We start from the raw sequence: 24,236 nt of genomic DNA, 5'->3' as shown, positions 1-24,236 counted from the left end.
TACTACAACATAAACCCACATACTGTACATACATTCGTAGGTTTCCACACGTCCGTCCAATATCTCATCCACTTCTGGCCGCATTGCCATAAAAATGATTTTGAAGACTCCCTGGCTTATTGTATAGTATTGCCATTAGGTCAAAATTCCCACTGACCAACACAAGATATTTAAGAAAACCTGAGGCCAAGATTTCCAAAACATTGGTTGTCGGTATTCATTGTCTCCAGAGCATGAACCCAAGTGGTTTCCGTGACTCCCTGATCTCTGGTGTCCCTATCAAGCCATACCTCTAAAGTGCCTTATTGTTCCCAGGTTGATTAACCATCTGATAACAGTAAATTGGTCGCAATGTTGTTTGTTTTTCTCAGTGCTGCGTCTTGTTGTTGTTTTTCCTCGATATTCTTCCAGTTTCTGGGATGCGATGTAATTCCAGGTGCTCTGTGGTCATTGTTAACGGTAACTCCACTGACTCCAGATCTGCAATTTTGTGTTCGTTGGAAGGCTCATCTAACTCAGAGGTACTGTTGCGGCACAGGTTGTACTGGTAAGGTTATTTGCTACCAACAGGCCACAGCGTTTGAACTGAACGCCTTGGTTACTGACGATAAGAAAAGACAGTGGCCTACATGAACCCTTGCTTCGCCAACCGAGCACTGAGCACACCATCGGTTTTAATTCATTTATTTTAAAGCTGGAGTGTAGGACTTACATTTAAATGGGCGTCTGTTACATTCAAGTTAAACAAGTTCACACAATGCCGATTTAGCCGAACAGCACCAGGTAAATCTCGCAAATTTGAAACTCAACGTTCAGAGAAAGGATTAAAGTCTAAAAAAAAAAGAAAGCGATCGAAGGCGAGCACAAACGCTGCTTACCGTTGCGGTGTGGCTTTTTCCTCGTTGAGCAGCGATGTTTGTGTAATTACTCTCATTGCCAGAAGGGGGAGACAAAGGTTCCACATCGCAGGTTTAGCGCAAACATACCGATAGGCAATAAACCAAAATATTTAAGGGACGTGAGATTTCCTCCGTTGTCCATCACACTCTCAGACACAAAGTTCCTTGCTGTACCTCATATTTGGTAAGACCCATCTTGATGTCTGATAGCCAATCATCAGAAGAACTGACAACCTGTGACTGTGACAGTACCACGTTTTATAATTGATATTAATTTGATGGACGATGTTGTTCAATTAGCTCCTGCATCGTTTGTGTTTACGGATAAACATCGCACACGCCAATGCACTGTAGACTCACCGGCACACAGTGCAGACAGTAGCGCGCACACACACACACACACACACACACACACACACATATACACACACACACACACACACACACACTGCTGATCTTTCCACCCATTCGGTCAGTCCTGGTATCAGGGGGTGCCTGCTATAGAAGATCCTCTATAGAAGTCTTTTCACTACAGGAAGAATTTAGAGGCAGATCAATTTGGTGAGATAGATTGATAAACTGATAAGTCAATGTAAGATATGAAATGATTGTGATGAATGAGCATTTCAAGGTCAATCTGTTTAGAATACAATTATTTAAGCGCTAACATGATTTAAAAACCAGTATAATTATGCATGTTTGGCAATAACCTCAAGTTGTTTTGTTAAATGCATGTTGGTAAATAAGATAAAAGACATGCACTGTCATGTCTTATTGTCCAGTAGCAGAATAAGAGAATAAGATATGTGTGGTCATATCTTATCACACATAAATATCAGTTTTAATGCTAGAGGACTTGTAGCCGTGCCACTTTGAAAAGGGCACCACTCACTCAGACGTTATTTGACAAAACCAAAACAAAGCTCAATATTTTTCTGATTTTAAATGTCTACGTGTTTCATCCAAACTCCGGGGATACATGTCTGGAGTTTTTAGAAAAAAATTGAGCTCCTGTTTTCCAGGCATCATTTGACTGAGGTGTCCCTGTGTTTCTTAGTGAGGTGGCTACCTGGTCCTCAGCCTTAATATTAAGGTTAAAGGTTAAATACACCCCAGTTAGAAGATAGTACGGCCATAGGAGAATGTTGATTGATAAGATATAGGTACAGCATCTGCCTGTGAAAAGACTATTGGCTCTGTTGTGTTAATAACTGTACAGTGTTGTAATATTGTATTTGTGTGTTGTACACCAGCGAGTGAGCTCAGCTCTGTTTCAGTTGAGGCTTCACAAGGAATGTTTAGACGGTGGTTGTCAATATTCCTTCAACGCAACAAAAGAGCATGTTAGTTTCCTGTTGCCATATTTTCTCGGAGGTAAATCAGAAATCCACCTGTCGCACTTACACAATCAGAAACACATCATCAGCAAACCAACTGACTCTTTCTTTTACTTAGTCTTATTATACATGTGGATGTACGTGATGTCATCTAATCAAAGCAGTCTGAGTACATGTTTGCGACGCTGAGCTTCATACAGGAAAATTAAAGTAAAAACAACATACAACAACAACATCAATGGGCTTTTTTAAAATCTACAACGTAGATACTGCAATTTACAGATCTTCCCTGAATGCCTCACATGCAGGTAATTGGTAGACGCTAGCTACAGCACACACGATCAGGGGCACTCTGTAGTGTCTTTGTGGGGGGGTTTAAGGGGTTTTATAGTTGTCATTGCAAAATATGCCAATATGAGGGGCCATCAGGGGCCCCCCTTTTCCCTTTGGGGGCCCCAAGCATGTGCGTGATCTGGCTCTGGATGCCAGCCCACCTATAGGACTAATTAAGTTTGGTTTTTGTTGCATAATTATTGATTCCCACTGACCAAATATTCTGTGGCTAAACTGACCTCTGTCGACTAGAAGACGGAAACACCTGAACCTACCAAATCAAAACTGAACGTGCAGTTTAAACTTTAAACATGAAACAGAGTTGCCCCCCCGCCGCTGGTGTATTCTGCATGTTATTGTGAATTTTCTCTGTATCGGTGGTGTGTGTGTGTGTGTGTCTCGTCCCCCACTCCCACCCCCCCACGGCTCAGGGTCCCATCTCGCTCGGGTCTAATCTTGCAGGGTAACTTGTCATTTTCTCAGCAGCCACAGACTTGACGGTGGGCAAAATCTACGCCGCCATGATGATCATGGAGTACTACCGGCAGAGCAAGACGAAAAAGCTGCAGGCCCTGCGAGAGGAACAGGTAGACTCCATCCCAGAGAAACTCCCTGAACGCCCCCTTTTTCTTTTTCCTCTTCCTCCTCCACCCGACCTCATTTTTTTGATGCTGCCTCCACAAGCCCTTAGATTGACTTTTGCCTCCTGCCAAAATATGGATTTAAAAGCATAAGAATTCAATCTTACACATTTAAATCCTGTCAAAACTCAGCAACACTTCCGAACAAAACCCCTTCCCTTCCTCAGGGGAAACCATCACATGTTTACCCCAAAACCTTACCTCCCCCTCCACCTGTGCTCTACCCTTTATTAGCATGCTACCTGAACGACTGCCTCGTCCTTTTTCTAGCACCTTGTCGCCCTCTGCCAGCCTTACTCTTATTCTTTTTTTGACCGTGCTTGCTAACAGAGGTCTCCAGCTGTTTTACTTTCTCTAGCTAGTTAGCAACTTTCCCTCGCCCCACTGCTTTGAGTCTTCTTGGAGGATTCACTGTTGCGGAGGTTTACCAATTGAAAATGATGGTTTTTGTTGTCAATAATGTTTTGCATATTGATGATGATGATGATGATGATGATGATACCACATGGCCTTACATTTCGTTCAGTGTCAGTGCTCTTCCCTTCCTGTCGATGAATGCCTTTGAGATGCACTCGCTCCCACTGTCTATTTGCAGTCCGCACTGTGGACGTGTGGAAAACATCTCTCCACTCATGTGATTCCTCCTGTTCGCTCCAGTCCATTTGACACTTGAATCTTAAGTTTATCGTAATATAGCAACGTCCATATTTGTTTAATGGAATAAAGCCATAATCCTACATATTTTTCTGAGACGGGATTTCCCTTCTGTAGAAACGAAGGAGTGCATCGTTGACTGGAGAGTATGTTAGTTGGTCTTTTTTAGTGCAGTTACAGTGTATGTTGGTATGTTCCTGAATGCAGCCATCCCATTGGACTGAATGGACAGGCTCTCTCAACATCAGCAGTGCACAAGGACTTTAAACCAGTCTGTGCGTCTGTCAGTTCGTCCCACCATCTCTCCAGTATCTCACTTCATTCCTCCTCTCTTCCACTGCGGTCTTTGTGTTTGTCATGCCGCGCCACTTCACCGAAAGAATCCACCCAGAAACATCATGACACAGTTATAAAGGCCTTCACAAGGAAAATAAAGGCCATAATAAATATGCTACATATAGGAGAGCTTTTCAAAAATGTGCATCTTAAGATAAAGGGCTCAATTTTAGAAGAATAAAAACTCTGTTTCACATCTTAACAATCTCAACTCATCTTAAAAACTGAAAAGCTGTAATTATTATTATTAAGACAATCATTTATTTCCCACTTTCCACAACTGTCTCTCCGTGTCACACACACTGACTCGAGTCGCAGCGATTGGCTGAGTAGCGTCACATGACCAGTGCCATAAAGGCCAGAAAAGCTGTGCCCGCTAAAATAAAAAACGCTCCCTCAAAATGTAAAAGCTCTCAATAATTTATAGGTTATAGGTCCAGGTTTGGATATCCAGACTCTGACCCACTTATTTGTCACTTCTGCAACAAACAAAGATTCAATTTTCACCCTAAAAAGCACCTTAAACAGATCAAAATACAATATAATCTGACAATAATCTAATGGACAATAAACGTGGGGGTGCTGCACCTGCTTTGCACCGTACATGTGGAGTCGTATATAGCAGCATCTTTGTTTTTATCTTGGCAGGAAAGTGGAGGAAGCAACATTTTGGCAGCAAAGACAAGAAGAAATGTAACATGATTGTAGTCCTTGTCAGAGAGTATAAACCACAGAGATCCTTCAGGTAAAAACGGCTGCAGCAGAAATCTGTTAGAATCTGCTGAAAGTGCTTTAAAAGAAAGGCAGGAAAAAGGCTGCAGCGTTAGGTAACCACCACCAAGAATACCACCCTGATCACATAACAGTGAAGAGGACCGGGGGGTGGGTGGATTGTTTCTTTAACACCTCATCTGTTGTGCTCATCTCTCTCTCTCTCCTCCTCCCTCCTGTGTATTCCTCGTGCCAAGTCATGTCTCAACTGTCAGTGTTTGCTGAGCTGCTGTTGTTGTGTATCAGATGTGTTTGTTGTTTCCTCTTTGTCTGTGGTCTGTCCCTCTCCTGTTTCCTGGCTCTGCTCCTGAGGCCGTTGTCTGTAGTCCCTTTCCGTCCCTGTCTTTCCCACGTCGTCTCCGTACCTCTGACGCTCTCCCTTTATCCTTCCAGGAAGAGATGAGACCTTGACTTATCAAGCTCTCCCTGTTTGGTCAATCCAGGTCGATTGTCACCAAGTCTCTCTAACTAAGAACCATTTTCTCCAGTCTGTGTGTTCACGAGTCTGTCTGTCTGTCTGTCTGTCTGTCTGTCTGTCTGTCTGTCTGGTGGGTGGGTGGGATGTTGAGTGGAGGCTCCTGTGACCAGTGGCTCTGTATGTAATCAGTCGGATACATACGCCACCCGCTGAAACACACTCCATTGTAGCCGGTGTCAGGTGTTCACTGTTTTCACCATAATCCATCTAAATGTTTGTACCGTGAACTTTCCCAGGATGCATCACTGGGGGCTGGCACCCTGCCAAAACCAGACTGTCCAGAGAACAAACCCCCCCCCCCCCTCAACACAGGACATGACGACTGAGCGGGATCTGACAAAGTTCTGACGGGCTGTGTTGTTCTCTGTCTGATCGTTTGTGTCACGTGTTCAAGGGGAGGAGATAGACGCCTTTCAGTTGAACAGTCAAGTCAACAGTCGTGACCTAACCGCCGCCAAATTGTTTTTGAGCTCAGATTATATCAGCGTGTTTTCAGCTAACCACAGGTGGCCAGCTAACGACCACGAAATCTACCACCATCAGGCCGCTTGCTGTGAACCTTCGGCCTTGTTAGAGCAGTGGTTCTCAAACCAATTGATAAGATCTTCTCTCAGGGTCCTCCATCCGTTAAGAAAGTGTTTGAAACCCATGACATAAATATTCACACATCCTGTCAGTGTGTTACTTATGGATGAAATTATAGTGAAGCTTTTGAGAATCTACACCCACAACAGCCCTCTCCTGGTGTTCGTCCCTGCCGAGACGACAACAGATACGTTTGTTTCCGCAGATTTAAGCAACTGCAAAGCCTCTATTCCCGCCCTCACCAGTCAAATAGCCACCTCTTTCTGAAGTCTATATTTTTTCTCATGTCTGGGTGTAGCCAGACGCAGCTTCTCCGTCCGGCAGCAGCTCAGTGCCTCACGTGTCCGAGGAGGTTCGGACGTGTATCTGTTTCTGAACAGGCCTTTGATCCGTCTGCGCTCATTTAGCATTCCAGCCTTTAGCTTCCAGGCTGTGGAGGGACATGACACAAGCTGTGGCAAGTCATGAACCGGCGCCTTTAAACCACTCCTGAGAGAGGACTCCATTACCCAGGATCTCCCTGGGAGCAAAGCTGCCCCCGACCTCTGACCTGTCTGATGGAAGCAGAAGTTGCTTTTTAATACAACTGGTTCAGGATCAGATGTCTGCTTCCCACAAAAGGGCATATTACTCAAAAACATTCTTGGCAGATGAAGGATGTTTCTTGAGTAAAATGTCTTTTTAATGATGTGTGTCATGAGTTTGGTAATCTGGTCCAACACCTGTGATTTAAGAGCAATTTTACCTCAAATGCCAAAGGTAGAAGTTCCCCTCTGACACAGATCTGAGATCAGCTTTCCCTCCTTGAACATCAGTCCAAACAAAGACATTAAAACATCTTAAATTCGGCACCGGTTCAAGGCGGTCAGCAGATCCCAGATCTGTAGTCTGCCAGGGCGCTTTACCTTGGATACCCACAGCCATGTGCTTGCCGATGGCGCCCCCGTGTGGGTGCATGCTGCGAGTGCATCCTGTGTTTGTGTCCTGTGTCTGCCCCCTCCCCTGAGTGTGCCTGATACCAGCCTGCAGGCCATGTCGTGTATCTCACACAGAACCGAACGCCATTAATGTTTCAGCGCATGGAGCCGCCCTCTGAGGGAGGGGGCACGGACGGCCAGGGGGGGCAGGGCGTGAACGGCCTCCCCAGCACCCAGCCGGACAACATCAACAGCATGTGAGTAGAACAGGGAGGTGATACGGCACACACACACACACACACACTCATGTATATGATATAGTAGTTGATCATGCACAGTATATCATCTGTATATAAACATACAAGTTTACATCATGTTTGCTTTTTAAATATTACATAACACAAAGAAAGAACAAAGAAATGAACCATTCTTTGCCAGAATTTGACTCCAACCCTCACGTATAGAACATATACAGTGCAGTACAATAATACATACACAGTCTTATTCATCTTCTTGTGCCAGCTTCCTCTTCTCTCGACCCTGAGATCCTTTGATGTTTTTCAGTGCCGTTCTCTGTCTTTTCTCCTGTTCTGCGTTTTTCTGTCGCCCCCGTTTCCAAAGGCCTCCTTAGTTTTTGTGCGAGCGTCCGTTACATGGGCAGAGAAAATGCAATTTGGAAATTGTACAAGGGTGAAATTGAGCTGAATTGGCACCGTGTGTGTGTGTATGTTACTGTGTGAAATCTTGTTGTCGCTTCTCTGACAGTCGAAAAAGAAATTGTCACTTATTCAACAACCATCTGCAGAGAAATTTAACTACTTCATAAACTATGTGACAGTTTGGTTTAGTAGTAGTTCAGATTTTTTTTCCTTGGGGAAAGTCTTGATTTGTAATTCCCTGACTTTTGCGTGCGTGTGTGTGTGTGTGTGTGTGTGTGTGTGTGTGTGTGTGTGTGTGTGTGTGTGTGTGTGTGTGTGTGTGTGTGTGTGTGTGTGTGTGCGTGTGTGTGTGCGCGGTGCCAGACCTCCCGAGGGTGGCATGACTGAGAGCCAGTCGTGGGTGACGGCCAAAGCCCAGGAAATGTTCCAAAAGACGAGTAACTGGAGCCCCGACAGACCCTACCCCGACGATCTCCACGACAACCGGCACAACCCCCAGGTATGGTGAATGCACGTACACGCACGTCGACCACCACGGTAACGCACCGATTCAAGCCCCACCGGTCCCCGCTCACACACATAAACAGCAATCAATACGTCAATATGTCGTCAGACACCGGTGGGACACACTGCTCAGGATGACACTCATTACATATTCACAAAACCTGACATTTCATTCACGTAACGGTAAATAATAAAAGGCGGAATGATCCACAGCTGGGGGTGTAAAAAGAATTCACATATATTTATATTCTTATAGAACTTATTGATACCTCTTTACCACAACATTTCCTATATATTACTAGAACTAATCGAAACCTGTAGATCTTAATACTCAGTACTATTGAACATGGAGAAGCACGGAGGAGTCACAGTTTAAATAGAAGTGTGTTGGAAGGCGAGTTTTCCTTTTTCAGGTAAGTATTTTATTTTGAATTATTTTTTTTTTCAGTGCTTGGACAATCAGTCAGGATCCGTGGGACCTAATGTGTTTCTAATTGGAGTCTCTCCCGATAAAAACATGAGAAATGATCCGACCGATATGGATTGATTTGGAGTAATTTGAGATCTCCTGTTCGAGTGTCCTTGTTGTGAAAAAGACTGAGAACTGTTTGTCCTAATCCACTCCGTCATCCCTGACACCAACTCCTTGGGAACCTCCAGTGAATTAGTCTTATCTGAAGTGCTGGATGTTGCAGCTGCTGCTGTTGTTCTTCCAGCGGACAAGACTCGAGTGTCTCTCTGTCCTTTTGAAATCTTTTCCTCATTCAAACCTTTTTTTGTTTTTAGTTTCTTCATCCTTCTTGCTCATCTCCTGTTTTCTCTCACTCTCACATGTTCCTGTTCCTTGATTTTTTATATATTTATTTATTTTCCGCTGTTCACTCTTCAACCTCCTCTTGAGTCAGTGGCTTGGAGTTGGTAGATGTGTTTTATGATGTACACCTTTTCCTCCTCACTGCCCCTTACCTTCGCTTGTCTGTTGGGATGTCCCTACTCCCCAGCGCCTCATCTCTCTCTCTTCAACCCCACCACTAACGAACAGACATGTACATGGACTGAGAACAGAACTCCTTGGAAAAGGAAAGGCTGAAATTTGAGATCTTTCCTGCCTTAGTTTTGGATCGTTTGGTTGGTAGTTTGATGCCAAGAAAGGTCCTAATTTTTTATTATGTGTTAGGGTTTAGTTTTGTGCCACAAATATCAGCCACAGTCTCACAGATATATCAGGCTGTAAGGTCTTAAAGCTATAAATGATCAAATATAATCAATATTCATCTCATCTACATTACCACAGAATTGTGGTCTTTTACACCTTTTTTGATAAACTTTCATTGAATTTATATCTTGCCCCTCCCACCTCAGTTAGCCCCTCCCCCCGAGTTAGCCGACGAGCCCCCTCCCTCAACAGACAGTGGTCACGCCCCCCTTCTCGTTGTGTTTTACAGACGGTAGAGATGAGGGAGATGGGGCGGGACGGGTACTCCGACACTGAGCCCTATCACCCAATGGATGGGCATGGGCGGACCCTCTCCATGCCCCGCCTCTCGGCAGACAACCAAGTGAGCACCTTCATCCCACCATCATCATCCCCACCACCATCACTGTCATTGTCCATCGTTAGACTTGTCAGCAGTGAGGACAGTTGAAGTGAATTGAAAAAGTCTCTGCTTGCATCCGAACCGAAACACCCCACAAACTGTTCATGTACAGATACAGCACATTCAAGAAGACATGTATTGATTTGTTTCCTGTGTTTACATATGAATCAATCAATTAGTTTGATTTTATTCCTTTCTCTATTTTTTATGTCTTCGGTATTTTTCAATATATTTCTAATATTTTGATACGCAAATGTTTTATAGTGTTAGTATTATATTAGTATTAATGATTGGTTAAATTATTGGACTTTATAGATTTATATATTTATTGATTTTATTATTCATAGTTATTTAGAATTTTTTTGTATTTATTTAACAAAGCAGTAACTTTCATCTTTCAAACTGTTTTATAGATTTTCATGTAATTATATGATTTTTTTTTTCTGACTGGGGAACACGGTTTAAGATGCAACATAAGATGCAGAAAAAGCAGGGAGACTTTTGTAAAATCACTTCCCTCTGTCTGGCTTCCCTATTTGTCCCTCCTTCCCTCCCTCTCTTCCACCACCCCTCACTCCCTCACTCTCACCCTCCACTCCTCCCGCTGCCGACCCACCGCCGCTCTGCTCTAAGAAAGCTCCCCCGCTGAGCTTCATGCTAACTTTAGAGCAGCACGTGTGGGTCGGAAAGGCTGGATAAGTGTCCTAGATATTTATACGTATACATATATATGTGTATATATATATATATATATATATCTAGAAGATCTATATGTATAGAATATAGAATATTTCCTCCCTTCCAACCTTATCCTGCTCCCTCCTCCATTTCCATGAAATCCTTGGTGTGTCTGTCCTGTGTAAACTGTGGCCAGAGTTAGTGTCACTCGTCAGCAATGAAAACCAGACTCATCCAGTGCATCATACGTTTTCTTTTTCTTCATAAGTATTACTGCAACATTTCAGTACAAATACAAGCACACGGAGGCCAAACCGAGCAACTGTCGTATAAAAGTGAAACATACATAAACTGTAGGTTGTCGGTTCATCGACGATTTGTGTGATCACCATTTTACTGCACGATTTGACACTTAACTGAAGCTTTGTGTGTGTGTGTGTGTGTGTGTGTGTGTGTGTGTGAGAGTGTGAGAGAGAGAGAGAGAGAGAGAGAAAGTGTGGGAGAAGTTACAGCAGATGATTTTATGTTTAAATACCAGCCCAACCTTTCTGTAGAAGATTAGCACGAGACAGATCTGGACACGAGGCTTTCAGAGCGAGCAGAGACCGGTTCAGAAACAAGCTTTAAATGCAAAATCCTGATTAGTTGCACACTGACTCTGAAACCAGGGTCTAAGGCCCTGTTCAGACCTGGCATTAACAGCCCCATCTGTCAGATTTGGCTAAAAATAACTCTTATTTGTTTATTTTCATAGAGCAGAAAATTGATCACTGGAGACGCAGGTGGAGACACATTTTAAAGCCAGGTGTGAACTGGGCCTAACGGGATGACGTTTCGTTTCCGGGTCACATCCACGAGCGTTACATGTTCCAACATGTTCTCCACCTACTGAACCCCTCAGTCCCTAAATCACGTGTTTTCTCATTAATAATCTTGTTTACTTTTTTTATGAAAGAAACAGCAGCTGAAGAAAAAGTAAAAAAGTCCTTCATTTTCGATGCAGGAAACTTTAGCACGAAGCCTCTGGCTGCAGTTACACACACATACGTTCATGCACACACGAGCATGGCCATACTCACTGCATCTGTAGTCATGTTGCTCTCACTTTGGTACATTGGTAACTCAGTGTTTCTGTATGAGCAGTAGGAGGATATATAAGAGGACTGTGGTTGTGACAGGAGAAGGTTTTAGTGTCATTTTTTTTAGTCTTAATATTTTTTGTTCCAAACATAGTAAGTCAGAACATTTAGGAGAAAATGTTATGTGTAAACTCTTGCAGCTTGTACTGCTTTGAGCAACTTATCATTGGATAATTAAACATTATTTACATTTACATTAACTTGTCCTTTAATTCAAGCTAATGTTTAGTACTTTACCCTCATATTGTAGTTATTGTGTCATTTAAACACGATAGAGATGCTTCACTCTCCAAACGCTCGCAGACTGCAGTGTAGCTGTGACTGCACTCTGTAGAGTACATGTGTCTTTTCACACGGGGAGTCGACAGTCCGTTTGTTTTTTCATTTTAAACCAAAAATGAGAAACATCAAATTGGAAGAAACAGTCCAATTCTTCCTTGTAGAATTGAAGAAGAGTTTGAAGGTAAATATTTCAAAATAAAAGCCCAGAGGACGGAATGGCCAGACAGATAGATAAAGATCTCGTTTTTATTTATTTCTTTGCTTTAAAACATGAAATATATTTTTTATCCAAAGTGTGTGATTAATTATTTACTTGTGTAGTGTAAATTAATAGCCTAATTGATTAACATGTGGAAATACACTGTGTGGTCCTTCCCAGGTAGTGTTGTCTGAAGTGACCAGCAGAGGTCGCCATGTGCTAAATTATTGTTCACCCTTTCACCTTGTTACCAAATAAGTTAATATTCTACTACAAAAAAAATGCAAAATGAAAATATCAAATACTAAAAAATTACAAAAGAAAAATAACAGATAAATAACATACTGCAGCAATATAGTATGTACAGATAGATATTTATGTTCACTTTTTATAGCTGTTGTTTGTTGTTGGTGGCCGACACAACAACCCCAATGGGACAAATCAATCTGCCAAAGCGGTATTGATTATTATCATATTTGCGGCTTTTAGGTTATTTATTTAAACATTAAGAGCAAAATAACCAGAACTACATGTAATGTAAAGTAGAGTATTCAGACAGGGATTCAACACACACCAGACTTCAAAGAAAAAAATTTAAATTCATAGATATTCCAGATCTAATCCCAAACTGTGTTGGTTATTTGTTGCCTGTATAAATTTACACTTTTATGGAACAGCCACACTATCCTCTTGGCTTTTATTTTGAAATATTTACCTTCACTTCCGTGACACCTGACTACCTTTCTTCATTCTTCGATTCAAAAAGGAAAAAAAAAAATTGGATTGTTTCTTCCAATTTGATTTTTTTTTTTTTTGTTTTTCATTTTTGGTTTAAAATTTAAAAAAACAAACAGTTTAAATTTACACTAATTAAAGTGGACAGTCAGTTCTCTTTAAGTTTGCACAAGCTCCACCCATTTGGCGCTCCACCCTCATTAAAACAAGCACTTCCTCACCTGAGTTTGAACACTGTAGTTGTGAACACTGTCATCTGTCCAAGTCTTGGTTTTAAGATAATTAGACGCTACTTCGAGATAATTACACGTGTTAAAATAATTATGACGTAACTGGACATGAAGGAAGGCAGACTGTCGTGGGAGTGTGGAAAATGTCCTGTGTGTGTGTGTGTGGGTGTGTGTGTGTGTTGTGTATACAGTATATATGTGTGTGTCTGTACACTGTTACTTATTGTCCTCTAACACTGCTCTGCCTTACAGAGAGTTCATGCTGTTTCGGTAAGTGTGTGTGTGTGTGTGTGTGTGTGTGTGTGTGTGTGGGGGGTGCACATGCATCTTACATTGTCCTCTGTCCTCTCTCGCTCGCTGGCACACCCACCTCGCTCTTATGTGTGTGTGCTCTGGTCTTTTTTAAATTAACTGGGTTCTCTCTGTCTTTCTCCTCTCTGTCCTCCCCTTTAACACACACTCATTTTTCCCTCTTTTTTTCCCCTCTCTATTATCGTTTTCATCCTTTCTTTTCTTCTCCTCCTTTGTTTTTTATCCTACATCTGTCTCATCCCTCTCCTTCTATTTTTTCTCCCTTCCCGCCCGAAACATTTATCTCCTTAAAATAATCCCATTATCCTCCCTCTCATCCTCTTATCTTTCATTGTTTCTCTTTCTTTCTATCCATTTATTCATTTCTGTCTCTTTCGCTGCCTCTGTTCTCCTTCTGTCCCGGCGGCTATGCTACGTCGGGCCTATGCTATGTGCGTGCGTGTGTGTGTGCGTGCGTGTGTGTGTGCGTGCGTGTGTATGTGTGTGTGCTACACTGCTCTGCTCTACGTATCATCTCTGTGTTTGCCTGCTCTGCAGCGGAGGAGACACAGGCCCCGCGGAAATAACCTCAGTGTATGTACACCCCTCTCTCTCTCTCTCTCTCTCTCTCTCTCTCTCTCTCTCTCTCTCTCTCTCTCTCTCTCTCTCAAGTCTTCAGTCTCTCTGTCATTTTTCAAACTGGATCTGCACCAAATTGTAGTTTGCTGGTTGTTTTTACCCGACCTGAGGCACCATGTGGGTTTGACCTGCAGCGGGACAGTTTAGGTGGTGTCAGCTGGGCCAGTCAGTCACTAGATTGACTCTCTGATTGCTTGTCTATACATTTTTTCAGATACAACTCTCTATCACAAACACTACACCGCCCATCAGGGTTTTCATTATATCAAACTACATTTTGAAACTCTTCATGGACTAGCATTTTTATCAGTAGCCATGAATGTGATGTTTGCATGCCAGTATTGTAACCCTCAGTCACACATTTGGGGGAGACCAATGGCTGCCCAGTCAGCTGTGCGTTTTCAGTTCCACCTCTTATCCCGTGTTCATCCACAGATAGTAACACACAGAACACAGACGGCATGAGACAATGATCGAATGCATTTTGCACAAATCAACATCAGACCGTCACTGATCAGCCATAACAATCAAACAGGTGACTGGTTTTAATGTTGTGACTGATCAATCCATGAAACCGTGGGAAACAATTCAAACTACTAATTAAGTCTTAAATGAAATAACCAATGGTTCAGAATGAACTCTTAAAACAGGCCACGGATAAACACCAATCAGACACAACAATAAAAACCAAAAAGAAAAGAACAAATTTGTTTTTTTACACATATATTCCATATTTTTTTATATGTTGTGCTTCTACTTCGAAGGTCACATGAAACAGCTTGGATGTTAATTTGCTGCTTTTCTGCAAGAAACCATCTGAGTTGTGTTGATGCAGTGAAACCCCACCCACCCTGGTACTACAAGTATATTAAATCAACTGCACCCTAATTGTCAGTATTCAGATCTAGTTTGATCACCTCTCCCTCTATCTGTCCTCTTTGAGCTCTCTCTCTCTCTCTCTCTCTCTCTCTCTCCCTCTCTCTCGTGTCTGCTCGTGTTGCGGTCACTCTGCTTTCCATTGTTTGTCCTCTGTGACGACTTTCCCTGGAGTTCTGCTTGTACGCAGTATGTGTGCGCGTGTGTGTGCGTGCGTGCGTGCGTGTTACATGTGTGTTTTAGTCCGTTGCATCGCTGCAGACTGGGTCAACAGTGTATGACAAAAGCATGGACTGGCCTGATGTGCGACTGTTGGCCTGTGCAGGGGACTGGGCAGCGTGCCGGCATGTCATTAGTGGTGCATGACGTGGACGCGGAGCTGAGTCTCGCCGTGATGATGTGATGGAGAGGAGGTGGCGTGTACCCACACAAGGGGGGGGGGGGGGTGCGCTTTAGCCAAACGCAGTCATTCAGGAGCCTGAGAGGTGGAGAAACAGGCCGAGTGGAGCGCTCATCAACTGGCTGTGTCATGTTCAACTCTTCTGTCTGTCTTCAGTTGGATGACATCATTGTTTGTCACTTTTCAGTGTTTGTTCATGTCAAATATGTAAAACTTATTTGTTAATGCAGCCAACACACAAGTCTCCAGGATCATTGATGTTACTGTTATTTTATGAATGTCTAAGTCTTTTATTCCTGTTTAATATTTAATCAATCAATCAGACTTTAATTGTATAGCACTAAACATAAAGTGATAAACATAAAGTAATTAAATAGTAACACAGAGGACATTTACGGAGGTGAGTAAAACTTTAAAGAAAAGGCAGGGTATTAAAAAAAAAACAAGTAAAGATGAAATAATAGAATGCTATAGGAGAGGAGATGTTTGGAAGAGAATAAAACCAGAAATAAAAGTAGAAATAAAATAAATAACAACAAATAAAAGGAGGGCGTTAAAAGGAAATCAGTCCAGAAAATAATAATAAAATATAAAGACATATCAGTAAAGCGCCTTAGAATATAAAAATGAATAGACAGATGAGTAAATAAAATAAATCTTATCTCCAAATAAGCTTCATATATACTTATACATAAAACTCTGTCTGGAAAAGTAGTGCATTAATGCTATTAGTATTAACATGAGCAGAAGGAGTAGTACGAGCAATATCATAACTACTCTCTTGCTTCCTTCTTTTGTCATTTAACTTGTTTAAATTGTCTGTTCTTTCGCTTTGAGATGAATTTCTTGGGTCAAAGTTTCTATATAATTAAAATCTTATATCAGAGTCACACAACAGACTGAAAACATCCTAACAACACTGAGTTCAGAGGTCAGCACCAGTATAATGAGTGAATCTAAAACATGCCGTCTTTGCTCTCTCTAGAGCCCAAACAACACAACGGAGAATAGGCGGGAGTTTTCTTAAAATCATCATCATCATTGATATTTAACTTTATTTGTTCACAGGTTACAGTAAATGGAGCAGGGAGACTCGTTGTCAACGTTAATGTTGAAAAGAAACATACATGTGTCATTCCAAAATAGGCACCCAGAAAATGTGAAAAGAAACACATCCTTTTCAAACGTGAGCGTGCGTGTGTGTGTGTGAGAGCGTATTAGGTGTGTGTACATGTGTAGTACATGTGCTGCCGGCTACCCACAGGGCGTGCATGGCTTGTGTTAGGCTGCTCAGAGAGTGTACAGACTGCTGTCTGTGTGCAGCTCCTCTCAGGACGGTGACTCCTCTAGTGTTCGCCTGTGTCCGGCCTGCTGCTCGCACACTGACATGTGCGTGGTCGTCAGGGCGATGTCAATCTTTATGGGGAGGGGGGGCGGGGGTCCAGAGTGTCAGCAAGGTCCAGTCCTGGTCAGAAGAGTCTGATACAAACCCAGCTGGAAAATCACACAAGACCAAGTCCGGAATACACAAAGTAGACTTTAAAGGTCCCATATTTTACACTTCTCCTGTGTTTTATTTGAAGTGTCGATCCATAAGAAGATATATTTTTGAAACCATATCTATGTAGTTCTACATCTCCTCTCTCAGGCTTCTCTCTGGAGCTCTACTAACAACAGGTCGGTGGGCCAATCAGAAGAGAGGAGGCTCTGAGCCTCTTTTCTGATTGTTTGACTTTTTTCTGAGTGATCGAATAAAAATAAAAATTTCAGCTAAAACACTCAGAGAAACCAAATCCTACAAGGCTTGGATAATGGGTTCAGGTGGGCAGGGCTGGGAGTGTATAATTGTGACATCACAAAGTTACAGAAGTCCTGACGGCTCATTTTAAGGCTCAGTTTCTGAATACAGGCTGCGGCGTTTCTCTGTGGACTGAGCGCTTTAATACTTTCACATTAGTAATATTGAACCTAGACCTGCTTTATAATCAAAATGACACATGGACATCTACCTTTATACTATATGGGACCTTTAACTGGAGCCAATTCCATTATACAAGCAAACACTCTAAATGATGAATAATACTGGAGCAAGTACACTGCTTTCATGTATTAAATTTCTATACACATACACACAGTCAAATACATTTATATAGAATATACAGAATAGGAAGTTACTGTAACTTTTTTTTTTTTTTTACTTGCTCCTCAGAATATCCTGTTGATTCTACATTTTACCACCTTTGCTATTTTAAAAGCCAACAAGGCCAACAGTGAATATCTCTAACAGATCACTTATGTCACCTAATCATCATGATTAGAGACTCTTCATCAATTCAGGTCACGATCCTGATTTTAAATCATAAGATATTAGCATGAAGGGAATAATCAGTTCTGTAGGATTTTCCTGTTGGGTTCTCGCAGAGCATTTTGACCAGGCTCTAAGGTTATTGAATGTCAGTTTAACTTTTTTTATCCATATGGCTGCCATATTTGATTTACGTCAAACTCTGTGTTGGGAAATGGTCCATACATGAGACATAAATGACCAACGCAAGAAGTCGAAGACAAACAATCTGGCTCCCAAACCTGAGTGTGGTGGTAACTGAAATATGGCTGCCGATGGGTAAAAAATCCAGTAGGCTCCTTGTGCATGTGAGGCATGGTCTCTACAGCCCTCCTTCATGCTTGCTCTGTCTTCTCTGCCCCTTTCTTCTCTCCCTGTCAGTTCCCTGTTTATCTGTTTCATTCCTCCATGTTTTGGTGGAGAAGCATGTGCTTGTAAAAAGACCAAGACGTCAGGGACTTCAGGTGCTATAGGTCAAGCCATGTAAATGCAAATACCATAAGCTGATAGCTCAGAGACCATCTTAGTGTCTTGCTTTCAGTTCAGATGGGTGCAGGTCGCCACATGGGACAACACAACAGAAAGTGTTCATGTTTGTTTTTTAATTACAACACATGCAACCTGTAAAAAACCTGAATTGTCCAAGTGTGGTTAACCACCACCCACCTAAACCTAAACCAGTTATTTGGTCCTGCTGTTTGACCCAAGTCAGATATCATCATTCAATAGGCAAATATACTGACAGTCAAACATACTGTATGCAGCTCTGTAGCTGTGTCTCACGCTCAGTAAAAGTCAACAAAGTGAGTTTTGAGAGAGGATGCATTAAATCTCACTGTTTTTCTCCTCTGTGTTTCTCTCTCCCCCACTATTTTTTTTTATCTCTTTTCTCATTTTCTCCTCATCTTTTCACTTCCTCTCCTCCCTTACGTTCTCTGTCTGTCCTTCTCCCTGTCTGTACTTCCTTCTCTGCTCTCTCCTTCCTTCTCACAGACCATCACCGACACCAGTCCGATGCGTCGCTCCACCTCCAGCCTGGTCCACGGGCGCACGGGCCGGGGCGTGAGGCTGGACGACTACTCCCTGGAGAGGGTGGTGTCCGAGGAGGGGAGGCACGGAGGAGGACGCAGGCACAGGGACAGGAGTCATCGCACCTCGCAGCGCTCCCTGACCAGATACACCGATGCAGACACGGGTGAGCCACTCAGAGCCGTCATTTTACATGCAGATAGGTGGTGTGTCTGTAGGACAATGAGACCAGAGTAACATTTAAAACAACTATTGGATGGATCGCTGTGAAGGAAACACTGTTAGCTTGCTAACTGTGGATTTATTTACATGCTAGTGTTTAAATTAGCGTGAAAAATTACATAATGTGACACTCACACTGAGCACGGTTGCTAATGCTAAACATTATAGTTATCCTGTTAGCATTTTAACATGCTAGCGTTTGTATTATCATGTGATATTTTACTGTGTCTGCTATAATGTTCTTTGACAGTAGCACTGGGGCCATAAAAGTCAGAGATTATTCAAATGCTACACACAGTATTTTTGTCCTTCAGCTGATTTCAGGAAGAGATGGCCCCCCTAATGTTTTTTCTATGAGCCGTGTTTGCCAGAGCACAAGTTCCTGCTAAATTCTTCTTCTCCTACTAAATCTGCACAAACTGCACAAAACATTGACTAATAAGAAATGCCAACTGCCCAAAACCTGCAGTTCCTCGAATGACCACTTGGGGCTGGCTCCAAAAGCGAGTCAATCCCTTCAGACTCCTGTGTTAAAATGTCCAACTTAAGTAACAGTTTGGTTCTCTTTAACTGATTTCCTCCTTCATGACAACTGCATGTATATATTATTTATAGCCCCACCTCTTTGCCCGTTTTTGGATTAGCCGAGAGTTAGGCGGAGTCAGGCCACATACATCTTTATATACGGACAGACTATTATGTGAGTTTGACTTATGTATCACAGCCATAACTTCCCTGATTTTACAGTGAACACACTGGCATTAGACATGTAGTGATGATGAAATGTCGCAGTGTCTTTAACATGGACACAGCTGCGGTGTGCAGGGCTGCCTCGGAGCTTGGTCAAGCTCCAACTCAGTGGCGGTTGTTGAGGTAATTAAGAGCGATCTGTACAATTACTGAGGTACGAGAGAAGACTTGTCGTCACATTCACAAAATTTTATGCAAGTGAGTCTTGGCACAAAGAAGCCCTTGAAAAGAACATTGTGCAAGCAGATAGCTCACTTCATCACTCATTTGCGTGTGCAAATTGCATGCTTCAGCTGTAAAACTAATCCAACAAGGCTGCCACAGTTAAACTCTAAATCCCCTTTATAATTGGAGAGCTCTCTAATCTGATCGAGAGTCCTCTTCTCCGCTTCCCAGGCCCCATAGTGAAGATGGCGTTTTAACTTATTTGCGCCTTGCTCTACATTTAACTGCACCTGTGTAGTGGAGTTTTGCTATAGGCCTTTATTTTTTGACTGGACCAGCCAGTGACTGACTGACTGAGTGACTGACTGAGTGACGAAGTTGCACCACTGGTCAGCTGAGTGTTGGACGTTTCCAATTGGCTGTTGTTCTTTCAAAATGGCTTGACTCAAAACATTTTTTATCACATCATTAGAGGGCTATTACAACAGATCCACAACAATTTTCATTTTCTTTCTTTTTAAAAAAAAAAAGGAAAAAACAAAAGCACATAGCGACAATTCTAGCGACTTTTTGGACAAACCTTCGCTACGTTCTGTGGAAGAGAGTCGTCTGTACATATGTGAGCGCAGACAGTAGGAGAAAGGCAAACAGATAAAGAGCAAAAACAGCTAACACTAGGATGAATGCTAATAAGATGCAGTGACATCATGGATATGCTAGTTAGCACATTACATGATCAAGCGACATTTAGCGACTAACAGGCTTTAGCTACTCTTCCACTGAAAGTATTATTTACAGTGGTTCCACAACAGTTTTCAACTATGTCCTCAATTTCACATATTGACCAAACTCGGCCCGGACTAGTCTTGTTTCTTTCTTCTCCTGTTTTTAATGTAAATGTCTTTTGCCTCTGCTACTTGTTGTAGCTCGATGTCACTTAAATTGCTTTCGACTTCAATCTTTTATCCTCTCCACTAACTTGCAGGAGATGTAGTAATCTTAATTTTTGAGTTACTTTGCCTTTACAAATGTAAACTGAGACTACTCCTTGCTAGGGCTGGGCACAGACCTCAGCACCACCACACAGTCAGGTGACCTTCCGCCCAAGGAGCGCGAACGGGACCGCGGACGGACCAAGGACCGCCGCCACCATCACCACCACCACCATCACCACAGCTCCATGGACAAGGAACGCTACGGCCCCGACCGTCACGACTACCCTCACAGGCACCCCCACGACCGCCACTGGTCCCGGTCACCCAGCGAGGGGCCTGACGGACGAGGTCACAGACAGGTGGGCTCCAAAGGCACCAAGATTAACGCCAAGGGTCATAAAATATTTGGGGCAGTTTCCCAATACTGCCCCACTTTGTTTTTCCCTCTTCTTTCTTGTTAAGTTCCACGTTTGTAGAATATATGAAGCTTTTTACTCGACACAGGTTGGATAAGAGCCCGAGTAGCCTTGAAGATGTTCTGTACTGTCATTATAGATACTTCAGTGCTGATGATGGTACTTCACGTTGTACCTAGTTATATTATACTCAGTCTGTCACTATAGGTTAGGCTTTTGTGGGTATCATCACTATTGATAAAATCAAATGAGCTGTGTTTGTCATTGATCTGGATTTTATACGTTTTGATCCGAGCGCACCTGAGTGAATTATTTGGTTCATTATTTCTGAAGTGATCCTTCTCCCACCCGAGCAGCTGTTCTATTATCCAGTAACAGTTCACACATGTTTATTTCACATACACTTACTTATGGATATCAATCTCTCTTTTTTGTTGTGTTATGCTTTTTTCTTTGTCACTGTTTCTCTCTCTGTCCATTTTTCTTCAATGTGACATGTGGCTTCTTGGTGTCAATTTTTTGCCTCATCACTGCGTTTTTGAATGATTTTCAATGGTGTTTATCTATCTATCTTTCTATCAATCTATCTATCAATCTATCTATCTTTCTATCAATCGATCTATCTTTCTATCAATCTATCTATCTATCTATTATCAATCTATCTATCTTTCTATCAATCTATCAATCTATCTATCAATCTATCAATCTATCTTTCTATCTATCTATCTATCTATCTCACCACCACCACTCTGCTCTATGCTGGTCTCTGTTGTTGTTGTTGTGGTGCGTTTTGATTTTCCTTGTTTACATTTTGCTGTAGGGCAGTAGTTCGGTGAGCGGCAGCCCGGTCCCCTCCACCTCGGGGACCAGCACTCCACGGAGAGGTCGTCGCCAGCTGCCCCAGACCCCTGCTGTCCCCCGTCCACATGTCACCTACTCCCCCGCCGTTCGCAAGCCCAGCTACGGCCCCCCGGGGCCGGGCCGTCTGCGCTCGCCCTCCCCCCGACACTTCTCCCCACCAGATCACGACAGAGGCTACCACCACCGGCCCCCGTCACGCCATGCCTCTCCCCACCACGGGGGCTCCTCATCCCGGCACGGTTCGCCACGCTCCCCTAGGCACCAGTCCCCACGCTCGCCCCTCCACGGCTCACCTAGGTCCCCTCACCGAGGCCGCTGGAGCGGGCCTCCGCCTGGTGACAGCCTGGAGGGCGACGGGCCCTTCTACGAGCATGATTACGAGTACGAGCGGCACCACGAGCCGCCTGCCTACGAGCAAAGCCTCTCCCATGGCAACCCACACCCACATGGGGGAAACCCTCACCCACACCCACGCTCACCTAGGACTGCCCGCCATGGGCCCCCTCCGCCCCCTCACCCGCATCCACGTAGGGTACCCAATGGCTACCGCTCATCCTCACCTTCCCCGCATCGACGGGGACCACCGGGGGCACCCCCCCACCCGCACCACCGTCCCCCCCATGCCAGAGGGCCCCGCAAGGGCCTGCATGAACCTTATAGTGAGACGGACGAAGATGACTGGTGCTAGCAACCATGAGGAGCGAGGGATAAGGGCAGGAGAGGAGAAGAAGAACAGCAGCCTCCAGTGCTCTGGCCTTGGATATGTAGACTTTTAATAAAGCAGTGGTGGCGGAAATGATGGGGGGGTCGGACGCCCTCTAAACCCTCTACCTTCACCCTTCGGACTCTAAATGAGAGGAAGGGGCAGAGGGGAGGGGGTGATGGTGCTGCAATAGCCTTTTACACATTTTGTGTAAGACTCAAATCAGTGACAGAGCAGCACATGGATAAAATGAAAAAGAGACAGCTAAGATAAGGAAGGCACGCCCCGGGCACAGTTTACCTCTGCCTCTCTCTCAGTCTCAGAACTACACTTCCCAGAATTCTCTGCTTGATCAGGAAGGCCAGGCTGCAGGAGGAAGAGAGAGGTGTGGGAACAGGAAAACAAGGAAGGAGCATGTTGCTGTAAAAAAAAAAAAAAAAATGGCCATGATCACTGCAGTTTACGAGGCCTAAATGCACTTCTCCCAGACTGACGCGTGATTGGTTAGTTTCATCAGATGTGCGCCGGCCACTTTGCTAATGTAATAGCCTGAAAATGAGTTGGAAACGCAGAGCCCACCGCTTTGACTCTGCTCCTCGACAGATATGTTTAAAGAAAAATAAATAAACAAAAAGCCAGGACCCCCTAACCCTTACATGCCAAGCTATGCCTCCAGAAAATCAAACTTGAACAATGAAGAACAAAATGAAACTTTAAATGACAAACAATGAAAAGAAAAAAAGGGAGAACAACCACTTTATCTTTAACCTTTTTCCTTTCCAAGGGACAGAACCAGGAAGCTCCGCCTATACTGCAAAAACCAGCCAATCTCAGCGCTGGCTGATATTTGATGAGTTTTATCATCTCTGTTTACTGTTAAAGACTCACTTAATGCTGACGGAACTGGTGTGACATCACTTCCTGTCTGGCGGCGATGGCGGCGGTGGTAGTGGAGGGGGGCGGGGCACGTGTGGGCTCACTTCCTGTTTTCGAGTGCGCTACAGGGGGGCGAGCTCAGTTAACTAGAGAAGGGAGTCGGACACTTAAAAAAAAAAAAAAAAAAAGCCCCTTCCTCCTCGGTTACTCGTCTCAAGCGCACGGCGACGGACGACCCGAGAGGAAATGACATCACACGGTTGAACGGGGCGGAGGAGAGGAAAGGAGGGATGGGGAAAAAGACTAATTTCTTCAGTATTTCTTCTATCGATTACTTCTCCTTCTTGTTCTTCTTCGGACATTGGAGCTTGGTTCTTCTGTTGCATTCGCTCAGCCTCCTTTGATCTTTTTCGGAGTCCAAAATTTGATGGAAACCTGCATGATTGATTAAATACATACTAGAGAGGAAATCTAACTGGTGTGGGTGGGACCTGGGGGGCTTTATAGGAAACTTTGCATTTAGGTTTACAAAAGAAGTCCTCTTCTTTCAGACTCTCTCTCTCTCTCTCTCTCTCGATTTTGAACCGAAACGGGCTTCGAACCGTCGGCTAATTTGTTCGTCTCAGTTTTCCCGCCGATGCCGCTCAGAAGCTGCGTTTCTACGACCTGTTAAAAGACGGGAAACGCTGCAGGATCACTAAAAAGTTTCCTGTCGTACCCTGAGAAACGAGGGAGAAAGAGTGGAGAGGAGCGG

The 24,236-nt window shown here is 43.5% G+C and overlaps 1 protein-coding gene across 11 annotated transcripts in view; it reads left to right on the top strand.

Moving 5' to 3' along the window:
* Positions 1-23,325, top strand: part of cacna1ab (calcium channel, voltage-dependent, P/Q type, alpha 1A subunit, b) — a 127,596-nt gene extending 104,271 nt beyond the window's left edge. For 2 of the 11 annotated variants that reach the window (XM_056371575.1, XM_056371574.1), the window contains exons 41-48: positions 3,053-3,156; positions 7,087-7,208; positions 7,974-8,109; positions 9,560-9,673; positions 13,825-13,860; positions 18,519-18,720; positions 20,747-20,985; positions 21,863-23,325. In XM_056371575.1, the coding sequence (XP_056227550.1) occupies positions 3,053-3,156; positions 7,087-7,208; positions 7,974-8,109; positions 9,560-9,673; positions 13,825-13,860; positions 18,519-18,720; positions 20,747-20,985; positions 21,863-22,591 (1,682 nt within the window). In that variant the 3' untranslated portion in view covers positions 22,592-23,325. The remainder of the gene's footprint in view (positions 1-3,052; positions 3,157-7,086; positions 7,209-7,973; positions 8,110-9,559; positions 9,674-13,824; positions 13,861-18,518; positions 18,721-20,746; positions 20,986-21,862) is intronic. The other 9 variants (XM_056371577.1, XM_056371576.1, XM_056371579.1 and 6 more) reach the window with 8 other exon arrangements.
* Positions 23,326-24,236: the final 911 nt, after the last annotated feature.

This window comes from Seriola aureovittata, chromosome 3 (genome assembly GCF_021018895.1).
Source record: "Seriola aureovittata isolate HTS-2021-v1 ecotype China chromosome 3, ASM2101889v1, whole genome shotgun sequence".
Lineage (NCBI taxonomy): Eukaryota > Metazoa > Chordata > Actinopteri > Carangiformes > Carangidae > Seriola > Seriola aureovittata.
Note: the sequence above shows the minus strand (reverse complement) of the source record. Positions and strands in the feature narration are given on the sequence as shown.